Below are 12,183 nucleotides of genomic sequence, written 5' to 3'. Positions count from 1 at the left end.
AAAACAGGATGAGCTATCAGGTGATCCACAGCCAGCTAGCCATCTCTGGGGTTCTCAACACCCACTTTGTCCCACAGAACCAAGGAGAGCATGTATCACTCCCTGACGTATGCCACCATCCTGGAGATGCAGGCCATGATGACCTTCGACCCCCAGGACATCCTGCTTGCTGGCAACATGATGAAAGAAGCGCAGTCGCTGTGTCAGAGGTCAGAGCTGTGGGGTCAGGGATGGGGTAGTGAGGTTCTTGCTTCTGTCTGTCTCCTCGTTTTGACCAAGTGCCTGGTGTGTCGCTAAACGCTGCTTAAGAGGACTTGTGTCCTCCAGTGCTGAGAGCTGTCCGTGTTAGCATGGCTGTAGAACCTTGCCTGATCCAGTCACTGGGGAGAAAATGGATTCTGTCTCGGGCAGATCCCACCCAGGACTCAACGTTCTTCATTTATAAAAGAGGTGTGATGATGTGTGAGTCACAGGGTTGTCCTGGAGACACGGTGGCAGGGCCTGGTGTGTGCTTGAGTGAGTTTAGTCCGGAGTCTATGAATGAAGTAACAGTTCCTGGGTGTTTGTGTACTGACTGGCCGCTGGGCCAGGCCTTGGGGATCCGGGAACTCCTTAGGCCTCAGCAGTTCTGCTCAGCTCACCACCTGGCAGGAACACAGCCCCACCCATGACATCTAATGTGAGGCAGGCAAGCACCATAAAGCTTCATCCCATAGTAGCGATGGCTCTAGGGGCAGGGGTGGGGGTGGGGTGACACCTGAGCTTGGTCCAGGGAGGTGAACAGAGCCGGTTGTAAGGCCAAAAGATTAGAAAGCCCTGGACCAGGGCGGTTGGGAGTGTGACTCAGTACAGCACTTGCCTAGTATATAGGGTGCTCTGAGTTTGAACCCCAGCACAGTGAGGAAGGGAGAAATGAAGAAAAAATTCCAGCAAGCCAGCCCTGGATTGGGAGTGCTGGAGACCTGAGTCTGGAGGACTCTGTGGGAGGTGCCCACAAACCTTCCAATATTTGAAAGTATAGCAAAGTGTGCGTGTGTATGTGTGTGTGTGTGCACGCGCACGTGCATGTGTGCTTGTATTATGTGCTCTGGTGTGCTTGCATGCACATAAAGACAAGCGTGACCTAGACCGGTCCTCTTTCCACCTCATGGAATCACTGGGACCTTTTCCTTTTCTAGGCACCGAAGGAAGTCTTCGATGACGGACTCATTCAGCAACCTGGTGCACCGTCCCACCATTGACCAGTTCACAGAAGGTGTGACATCCAAGATGTCTTCTCCAGCATTGACTCTGGTGGCTTCAGGCCCAGGAAGGGGAGGGAAGTGTGGAAGGGAGGAGAGAAAAGTTATTCATTCCAGTGTTCCCAAGGAAGTTGTGCTACGGCCGACTGCCTGGGACTTGGTGTCTCTGGCCTTTGGCCTTTGGAGGAAGGCTTAGGACCGGAGAGGCCCAGCCACCCAACATTACCAGCTAAGCATCTGGAAGACTGAAAAGCGGCTTTGCTCCTCAGCCCAGGGGTGTTTAGAATGTGCCTTTGTGACTTCATATGCCCCAGAGGGAATGTGGCTTTGCTTGAGCCTCTTGCCTAGGACCCCAGGCTTTGTTTGTTTTCTGTTCTTGCAGAGGAAATCCACGCAGAGGTCTGTTATGCAGAATGCCTACTACAGAGAGCAGCCCTGACCTTCCTGCAGGTAGGAAGCTCTCCCCACCCCAGCCCACCCCACACCTGGGCAGAGAGCATTCTGGATCAGTCCCCAAGTCCAAGCATGACCTGCCCCCTGTGAAGTGACAAAGCCTGAGGCTCAGATTCCCAAACTCTGAAGCCTGGCCAAGCTGGGTAAGGAGGGGTGGGTGTTTCTTCTTCATACACCAGGGGTCTCATGGTGCCGCCTCCTTCTGGTAACTGCTCTTGCTCCTGTCAAGACTCATGTGGACACAGGCATTGTCACAGATCTGCTTTGCTTGATTCATGCAGCAAACACCTGGAATAAATAATATACCAGGTTTATGATAGATCTGTCATGTTGCATAAATGTGTGGTATATGCATACATGTGTGGAGAACAGAAGTTGATATCAGGTATCTTCCTCAGTCACTTCCCACATTTTAAACTATTTTAGTGTATGTGCACACATACACATATTTGCATACACATGCATGTGTACAAATGGATACATGCATGCCTGCCTGTGTGTGTGTGTGTGTGTGAGTGCATGCATGTGTGCCTGTGATGGGAAGAGGGAAAGGCATGCCATGGATGTGTGGAGGTCAGAGGAGAACTTTTTGGGAATTGGATCTCTCCTTCTGCTTTGTTTTGAGGCAGAGCCTCTCTTATTTTTGCTGCTGAGCTGTGTACTCCAGGCTAGCTGCTGAGCTGTGTACTCCAGGCTAGCTGCTGAGCTGTGTACTCCAGGCTAGCTGCTGAGCTGTGTACTCCAGGCTAGCTGGCTGGAAAGCTTCCAGATGATTCTATCTCTGCCTCCATCCTCTGGGAGGGATTACAAATGTACTCAGTGAATCTGAATTCTGTTCTTAGGTTAGTGTAGCAAGCACTTTAGCTTCTGAGCCACCTCCCTAGCCCCCATTTGTATACTTCCCATAACATGAGGTTCTTTCTGACACATCTACACTTGTTACTTGACTGGGACAGGAAAGCAGAGTCCTAAGGAGAGGACTCCTAAGGTCACTTAATTAGTGAACTGGGATTTGAATTTGGGTCTGGCCAAGTCAGAGACAGGTCTCCCTACCACAGTGGAGATTACGCAGGCCACTGCACACACAGTCTACTAGAACTTCTTTGCATTGTAGTATGTATGTATGTATGTATGTATGTATGTATGTATGTATGTATATGTACTGGAGGAGGGAAGATGAATTTTAGTGTTGGGTGCTATTTACTTTCTTTAGCTTCTTTTTTGTTTTAGATTGTGTTGCATTAAGCAGCTCTAACTGACCTAGAGTTCCCTATGTAGACCAAACCAGCCTTGAACTCACAGCAATCCACTTGCCTCTGTCTCTCAAGTGTTGAGATTAAATGTGTGTGTTACCATACCTGGCTTCTTTAGCTCTTTTTAATTAAAAAAATATTATTTTATGTGTGTGGGTGTTTTGCCTGTATGCTGAGTACTACAGGCGTGCCTGGTGTCCTTGAAAGCCAGAAGAGGGCTTTGGATTCCCTGGAACTAGAGTTACAGACAGTTATGAGCCACCATGTACATGCTGTGAATTTAACCTAGGCCTTCTGGAAGAATAGTCAATGAGCCAATATATCAGACCATACAGTGTTACTTGTATGCATATTTTCAGGGCTGACACTTTGGGACTGGAAATCCAATTGGTGGCTCGCCAGCCCTTCCTTAGCTTTTTTTTAAAAACTGTAATTTAATTATATTTCTCCCTTCTCTTTCCAACCTCCACCATTATACCCTTTCCCACTCACCTTCAAATTTATGAACTCTCTTTTTCTCACTAATTGTCATTGCATACATATACTTATATGAACATACATATATATGTACATTGCTAAATACAACCCGTTCTGTCTATACTGATTGTATGTTTTCAGAGCTAACCATTTGGCACTGGACAACCAGCTGGTGAGCTCTTTCCTGGGGAAGACCTCCCCTCCCACCCCCAGCTCTCCTATTTTCTATTGTTCTCAGTGTAGGGTTGAGGCCTTGTGGACTTGTCCCTGTCCACCTTGGCATCTGCATTGGATTCATCCTTGTTCCGCTCACAATTGGGCAGTCACATGGGTGAGTCTTTATGGGTGTAGTTTCAGACATCCCAGGAGACAAACTCATAGCAAACCCCCTGATCCTCTGGCTCTTACGATCTCTGCCCTCTCTTCCCTGAGCCTTAGGTGTGGGAATGTTTTGTAGATGTGTCCACTGGGACTGAACTCCACAGCTGTGTTTTGATTGGTTGTGGTTTTCTGTAGTGGTCCCCACCCATTACAAAGATTCATCCATTTCCTTGATGAGGGGGTGATGACTGTACTTTTCTGTAGGTATAAGGACAAGTGTTTACAGACTCTTGCCAGGGGTTCTGCTAGCTTAGTAAATTAATGAATGTAGATTCTCCAGTACCCACGACTTCACTAGTACTAGTAGTTGGCTAGTTTTCCAATACCAGACACGGTTTCCCTCTTTATTGTACAGATCTTAAATCCAATTATGGAGCTATTGGTGACTGCCAAGGTATGCATGCTACTAGGGCCCCTTTAGGATCACCGTGCCATGCTGATCATTGATGGGGTTCACAGGCATCATAGACAGATATCTTTAGCTCATTTTTAAAAAAAATCTTTGTGGCCCTTGGGTGATTGAAGCTGGACTAATCCTAGTCTTCCATTTAGTATTCACTGAAGCAAGAATGGCATTTTCTTTTATTCACTTTTGTTATATATTTTAATTACACATATACCCTGATTCATCTGTAGGCCAGAGTCAACACAGCAAGACTCATCCCTCTATCCCATGACACTGTCCCAGCCATTACCTTCTTCGGTCACCCCCACCTGAGTGTATCTGAACAGCATATTGTTATATTTTGGTTGGTTTTGTGTGTCACAAAGACTTATAGTTGCATGGGACTTGAATTCTCCATTTGTCTTTGTGTTGTCTGGGCAATATTCTCTTAGGTAAATATGCCCCAGTTTACCTAGTCTCCCATGGGTGAGCCTTGGTTACTTTTGGGTTTTGGTTTCATGAATACTGATGTTGTGTGGCTCCTGATAATGCCCATGCCCATTCGTTTCCTGTGAGTGGACACCCAGGATTGGGGTTACCAGACAGACGGGGGCTCCTGGAACTTTAAATAATAAATTACAACTTGCTTCAATATTCCAAAAAATGAGTGCCTCTCTTCATTCTACATGGTCCTTTGACCAGAGGGAGACACTGTTGACTGTATATGTGCCTATATCTATGTCTGTCTGTCTGCCTGCCTGTCTGAGAAAGGCAGTTGTGGCAGTCTGCTTTGAGTGACCTCTGACCATTCCCGCCTCATTCGCCATAGATCTGGGCATAGGGTGGAGGCCTGTGTGACCCTCTAGTCTCCAGTCACCTGCCCTGGACCCAGCTCTCTTCGTCTCTCTCCACCATAGGACGAGAACATGGTGAGCTTCATCAAGGGTGGCATCAAAGTCCGGAACAGCTACCAGACTTACAAGTAAGTGGGGTCAGCCTGCAGAGAGCTGGGAGCCTGGGGTCACAAACTGAATTGGGCCCTCAGACTGAATTGTGGGTGGCTCAAAGTCTAGAAAAGTGGAGTTCGGATAGATTTCTGTACTTCTAGGCTTCCATTTTCTGGAATAATGTCCTCCTGGTTTTTTGGCTACACTGTGGGTTTGGCTTCTTGAGTGCCTTGTCTGCTAGAGAAAAAGAAGACCCAGGTTCTACAGAAACAGCCTGGGCTGGTAGGCAGGAGACAAACAGACTTTAAGGAACAGCAGCAGAACTACACATTCGTAAAGGCCCAGTCCAAATCCTACTTGCCCTTTTTATTTTTTTAAGATAGATAGATTTATTTATTTATTTATTTATTTATTTATTTATTTAATGTGTGTGAGTACACTGTCACTGTCTTCAGACACACCAGAAGAAGAGATTGAATCCCATTACAGATGGTTGTGAGTCACCATGTAGTTGCTGGGAATTGAACTCAGGACCTCTGGAAGAGCAATCAGTGCTTTTAACCACTGAGCCATCTCTCCAGACTCCAAATCCTATTTTTCATATGAAGTCTTCCTTGACCTTTCAACATACAGGGATAGCACGTGTGCACACAGACATAGATACACATATGCAGACATGGACACATATACATACACTCACACATGGATACACACACACACACACGAGTACATACACACACATAACACATACACACTGAGAGACACATATGCAAAGATATATACATACACACAGATGTACACTCCCCAAGGGCTAGAATCATTCCCACACTATGCCTGGGTTCCTGATACAAGTCCTCTGGGCCAGGGGTGAGCTGTGCTGATGGTAGAAAGGCAGAGAGCACTTTCACCCAGTGTGGTGAAGCAGTCTCTTACTCCAAGTCTGCAATCAGATAAAGCTCTGAAAACGCAGCCCTCCGGCCTGTCAGTTTCACAGTAGGACTCACTTCCCATTACACTTGGAGAACACTTGCTGTCTTTCCCTCCTCCTCCAGAGTGAATGTCCCCTGCACTGCACAGTACACCCAAAGAAGGCCTGTGCTGGGATTGTCCAGAGACAAGGGACTACCACAAGTCTCTCCAGTGTCCTTGCTAGTTTCCAGCAGGGTGTCTGCAAAGTACATTCCTGCCCAGGCCAGCTCTTTCTGGCTCCCAGGCTCCCCTGTCTTGTAGAGTGATGCCCTGAGTCTGATCGTCCCATGAGCTCCCCTTCCTAACTCTGCAGCCTCTTCCATGGCACTCAGCTGCAGACCCTCAGGCCTGCCCTCAGTTCTTCAAATATGCCAAGCTCATCTGTGCTTCACAGCTTGCAGGCATGTTGTCTCTGTCAGCACACGGCACCAGGCTAGCTCCAACTCACCTCCTAGGCTCTGGCTCACATCCTGGCTATCCCACTGGGGAGAGGCTCCTGCTCACATGTAACAGGAGGAGGCCAGGGATGCTTTAAACATCCTATACTGTGGACAGGTTCCCTCTTTTCCCCCAACAAAGAATTATTCAGCCTAAGATGGCAATAGAGGCCAAAGGAGTGGGTTGTCCCATTGCACCACTAAGGCCAATGTGGTATCATGTAAGGGTGAGAAGCATCCTTCTGTGGTAGATGGAAGTCAGGAAGGAAATTCGAGTAACAGCTCCCTAGGTCTGCAGAACTCTAAGCCCACCATTATTGAGTTCTTGACAGGTAGGTGGAGGGATGGGTCCCATCCTGGCTTCAGCACACGGCTACCCTTCCCACAGGGAACTGGATAGCCTCGTCCAGTCCTCGCAATACTCTAAGGGAGAGAGCCACAGACACTTTGAAGGAGGGGTGAAGCTTGGCGTAGGAGCCTTCAACCTGGTGAGTGGGAACCCCTTATTTCCTGAGTTTCTGGGCCCCAGATGCAGATCTCCTGCATGTCCTTGATCCACACAAGGTCACCCTTTTGTGACACTAAGCCTGGCTGTGTACTAGGCATGGGATACTGAGATGATTCTTACATTATCACCAGTCTTAAGGGGCATGAGAGGGTGACCACCTCTAGAGCATCCATATGTGCCCACATGGTAGCTTGAACCCCTGTTGAGATGGGTAATGTAATTATACCCATAGACATTGGCAACCTCGGGAAGCCAGACTGTTTCTACCCCAGAGAGCTGGCTGTTAAAATGCTTACCAGGGGTACAGAAGGAGACAGGGCTGAGAGCAGCTGCGAGCCACGGGGGACAAGGATCCCGATTCTCTTCAGGGGTCCTCCCAGGGGAGAAAGATAAGCAAGCATTTGAATTGGCTCTGAAAAGATGCACTAGGCATTCCAGGCAGAGGAAGCAGTATGGGCTGGGTCAGAGAGACAAGCAGATGCTGAGCCTGCTTGTGAAGGGAGGCGCTGGTCCAGGGAGATGGTGCAAAGGCTGGTCTGAGTCCGGAAGGGGTGGCCGCTCTCTCACTGTGTGAAGGGTGAGCGGTGGGCGGGGTCCTCTGACTTTTCCTAGGATGCCCTCCACACACCCTTGACTCTGACCCCACAGACGCTGTCCATGCTTCCCACCAGGATCCTGAGGCTACTGGAGTTTGTTGGGTTTTCAGGAAACAAGGTAAATGCCCACCTTTGGGTTGGAGCTGGGCTAAACCAAGGGGATCTGGGGGGCTATGGCCTGGTGCCAATCCTGGCTCAGATCCATCTCTGTGTGTGGCCCTGGAGCCACTCTAGACCTCTGAGCCTCAGGCTTCCCTCAGGGTTTGGGAGGCCACAGATCTCTCCCTGCCTGGCATCAAGGGTAGATATGAGGATAGCCCCATAGGGACCTGAGGGCACATTGTCTTTCCATGGCATGGATTAGGAACCTGGTCTTCTCCCCTTGGTCACCTGCTCACTTCAAGGCCTTGAGTTAGTTCTCTCATCTAAGTCAGCTTTTGGTGCTCCTACGTCATCTGTGAGCTGTGCAGGGAGCCCTTCTGTGCATCAGATGTTGAGAAGAACCAGGAGACTCACTGAGGCCAAGACCTGGCACACCAGCAGGGGTTGGGGGAAGCAGAGCAGGGAGGTCCCCTTCAGGATGCAGCCAGTGTGGTGAATGGAGCACTGTCCTGGATGTCAGGAGTCATCCCCAGCCTCCTCCCCACGATGCTAGACAAGTCCCCTTTCTCCATGAACCTCCTCTCTGTAAAATAAGAGGCTTCATATTGTCCTGAAGATGCTGAGGGAGATGGTCTTTCTAGCCCTTCCTGATATCAGACACATAGCACTAGTTTATGGTTTATCTGTTATTTTTTTTCCAAAATGACATCATTTTTTACCTAAATGTATTTAAAGGAGATGTTATTATGCAAAATCCACCTTATTTAATCATGAAAAAAAATCATTAAGAGTTCCATACAAAGCTAGGCCTGCTGGCTCACAGCTCGAATGCTAGCACTTAGAAGACAGAGGTAGAGGCAGGAGGATCTCTGAGTTCAAGGCCAGCAGCCTGGTCTATAGAGTGAGTTTCAGGGCAGTTAGATATACTTGGTGAGACCCTTTCTCAATAAACAAACGTAAAGCGTGACACATAACAGTCTTCAGAAGGGGCTGGAGAGATGGCTCAGAGGTTAAGAGCACTGACTGCTCTACCAGAGGTCCTGAGTTCAATTCTCAGCAACCACATGGTGGCTCATAACCATCTATAATGAAATCTGGTGCCCTCTTCTGGTGTGCATACATACATGCATGTAGTGTGCTACATAGTAAATACATCTTAAAAAAGAAGAAGAAAAAATAGCGATAAGGTTGGCCACAGCTTCGCCTGTTTTGCTTCTCATTGTGGGTGAGAGCTGAGTTGTGTGAGCCCCATCCTTGGCCCTGGAAAACCCCCACAGCTGGAGGCTTCAGGGCCCTGTGTGTTGCTCCCTAGAGCAGGCAGTTAGTTAGGGAGGTCTCAGGTGGGAAGGTCAACCCTAGCCTGTTTAGGTGGAGCAATTCCCCCAGCAGACAAGCTGTGGAGAGTTTGAGGCAGGCCAGGCCTATATTTGAGAAAGGGCATGACTGCTAAGAAAGTAGATGGAGACGACACACACAGGTTAGGTCTGGTCACAGAGATGCTCTGGAACATGCTCCCCCAGCAAGCCTTTCAAGGCCCCAGGCTTCCTGGAACCATCAGTACCAGATTGTGGTTAGGATTATTTCCCTCAAGCCATTCCTTCTCCCCTCCCCATCTCTCCACCTGCACACACTCTTGACCCCCTCATGGGAAGGGGAGGCCAGTCCTTTGCTCAGGGTCACAGTCCCTGACTCCAGAGAACAGGCATCTCATGACTGCCAGCCTCTCTTCTTGTCCCCAGGACTATGGGCTGCTGCAGCTGGAGGAGGGGGCGACCGGACACAGCTTCCGTGCAGTGCTGTGCGTCATGCTGTTGCTGTGTTATCACACCTTCCTTACCTTCGTGCTCGGTAGGAGGCCCAGTGTGCAAGATGGCGGGCTCCCGGGTGAGAGGCTGCACACCCTGCTCAGGCACGCAGGACTGGGGCCGAGCCAGGTCTGCAGCCTGCATCTGGCTTACTGAACAGCAACTTCCTTTCTGTGTGGGTTCCATCTGTGAAATGGGGGCGATTGCGCCACCTTGTGGAAAGTATGAAGATGCTGTCCCTCCTGGGTGCAGACTGAAAAGTGGCCTCCAGATTATTGAGCCTGTGATGTGACCTGACAGTATCCACATTAGCTTGTTTAAGCCTCCTATCACTCTAGAGATAGGAGGAATCATTGTGCCATCCCACAAGGGAAAAGCAGAGGCCCCGAGAAGGCTTTGGCAGGTTGTTAGAGGGAGCGCAGGCCCCAGCAACGGTTACCAGAGCAATGTACCTCCCTGCCACCTCCAGGTACTGGGAATGTCAACATCGAGGAAGCAGAGAAGCTGCTGAAGCCCTACTTGAACCGATACCCCAAGGTGAGACCAGTCCCTGCTGGGCACTCCCATCCCACCAGTACCCAGTGGACCCACACGGATCCTCACGAGTATTATTGCAGGGCGCCATCTTCCTGTTCTTTGCTGGGCGGATTGAAGCTATCAAAGGAAATATTGATGCTGTGAGTTGATGTGGGGCTTTCTTGGGGTATCCCAGTCCAGCAAGATGTTAGATACATAGAGGTATACTCCGGGATAGGGTGAGCCCAGGAAGAGGCAGGGGTAGGAGAAGCATTCTGTCAGAGGTGGTCTGGGAGGAGAGAGGTGGCTTTTGATAGGAAGATATAGGATCCTGACATTCCTGATCAGGAAAAGCTGCTGTCTCCACGGGGCATGGGTGACTAGGCTGGATGCGGTGAATAGGGTAGGGGTGGGAGTGAGGAAGAAGGAGAAAGAGCCATGGAAAGGGATTGGGCAATGTTTTTCAACCTGTGGGTCATGACCCTTTTGGGGCCAAATGACCCTTTCACGTGAGTCACCTAAGACCATCAGAAGAAAACTTAGATATTTACAGTTCACAACAGTAACAAAATTACAGTTATGAAGTAGCAATGAAAATAATTGTATGGTTGGGAATCACTACAACATGAGGAACTGTGTTAAAAGGTCACAGCATTAGGAAGGTTGAGAACCACTGAGCTAGAGACAGGGAAGGTCACAGCCATGGCAAAGCTCAGAGACCTATGCCAATATAGAAGGTTACATTCCAGAGTCCTGGAAGTCTCCAGCCAGCCCTCGCAGGATAAAGCCCTGGCTGTGAGTAACCATGGGAACTACTGGAACCATGCTGTTCTCTCTGAGGCCCAGACATTATTGTATCAGTATATTAACACCCTCTGGGACTGGATGGATGGCCCAGTTGGTAAGCTGCTTGGCACAAAAGGACAAGACCTGAGTTTAGTCCCCAGCACCCATGCGAAAAAGCCAGACATGGTGGCATGAGGTTTGTTGACCAGCCAGCCTAGCCTAATCGGGGAACCCCAGGTCTCAGCGAGAAACCCTGTCTCAAGATAAAGATGGATAGCTCGGGAGGAAAGGTGCTTGGGGTTGACTCCACCCACATCCATGCACATGCGCACACAGGGATTGGAGAATTACAGCCACAACAGCTTGTACCTTTTGTCCCCTACCCCAGGGTGCTCTGCTCGGAGCTCTCACTCAGGGACTAGATCTCTAGAATCCATACGAGGGGCAACCATCATGGATCGCCAATGAGGCTTAGTGTCGCGCCAGTACAGGAAGCCAGATTCCCTGGCTTCCAGGCCACCGTGCCTTGTGGGAGGCCATCCCTGCTGTGGGCTGTGGGGGCCAGGTGGGGCCTCCCTAAGCTGACCTGTGCTTGTCCCAGGCTGTCCGGCGGTTTGAGGAGTGCTGCGAGGCCCAGCAGCACTGGAAGCAGTTTCACCACATGTGCTACTGGGAGCTGATGTGGTGCTTTACCTACAAGGGCCAGTGGAAAATGGCCTACTTCTACGCCGACCTGCTGAGCAAGGAGAACTCCTGGTCCAAGGTGGGCTGACACTGTGGGTCAGGGGTCACCCCGATAAGCCGTGGAGCCTCAGAGCTAAGGGCCAAACCCCTGACTGAACACAGTGTCAGCATATCTATCTATCACATGTCTAGCATGTGCTGTCTAATCAAACTGTCTACTGTGGCAAGGGTGTCTTTCTTCTGCGCTACCCCAGTGTGGCAGCCACCAGCCACATGGACACATCACCAACACACTGTTTACACTTTATGTGTTTTAAATCAAAGGGCTCCAAGTAGGCCTAAGGAGGTAAAACCTTTGAAGGGGAGCCAGGGAGGGTGAAAGCCCAGAGCAAGAAACACACGGGCTCAGGGCTCGGGTACTCCTGAGAAGCTCTGTGTCCACTGGGTAAGGGCTGTGGTATGAAAGTGAGGCAGGATGCCAGAAGCCACTTGCTGGAAGCTGACAGGTACTGTGTGCCTGGCACAGCCTGGGTTTCCTACTCCAGTGAGGTAAACATTTGTGGAATGAGAGGGCAAACAGCTGACACCAGGGAGAAGGAAGGCCTTGGATCAGAAGTGACTGTGGTCCACCTGATGTCCCTGG

The 12,183-nt window shown here is 49.7% G+C and overlaps 1 protein-coding gene across 2 annotated transcripts in view; it reads left to right on the top strand.

Annotated features, from left to right (window-relative positions):
- Ttc39a (tetratricopeptide repeat domain 39A) overlaps positions 1–12,183 on the top strand; it is a 40,688-nt gene that overhangs the window by 16,771 nt on the left and 11,734 nt on the right. For both annotated transcript variants that reach the window (XM_029476680.2, XM_021159772.3), the window contains exons 3-12: positions 78–209; positions 1,179–1,255; positions 1,624–1,691; positions 5,108–5,172; positions 6,932–7,031; positions 7,700–7,765; positions 9,489–9,597; positions 10,024–10,091; positions 10,172–10,231; positions 11,458–11,619. In XM_029476680.2, the coding sequence (XP_029332540.1) occupies positions 78–209; positions 1,179–1,255; positions 1,624–1,691; positions 5,108–5,172; positions 6,932–7,031; positions 7,700–7,765; positions 9,489–9,597; positions 10,024–10,091; positions 10,172–10,231; positions 11,458–11,619 (907 nt within the window). The remainder of the gene's footprint in view (positions 1–77; positions 210–1,178; positions 1,256–1,623; positions 1,692–5,107; positions 5,173–6,931; positions 7,032–7,699; positions 7,766–9,488; positions 9,598–10,023; positions 10,092–10,171; positions 10,232–11,457; positions 11,620–12,183) is intronic.

This window comes from Mus caroli, unplaced genomic scaffold (genome assembly GCF_978045245.1).
Source record: "Mus caroli unplaced genomic scaffold, Mus_caroli_1 scaffold_6, whole genome shotgun sequence".
Taxonomy (NCBI): Eukaryota; Metazoa; Chordata; class Mammalia; order Rodentia; family Muridae; genus Mus; species Mus caroli.
Note: the sequence above shows the minus strand (reverse complement) of the source record. Positions and strands in the feature narration are given on the sequence as shown.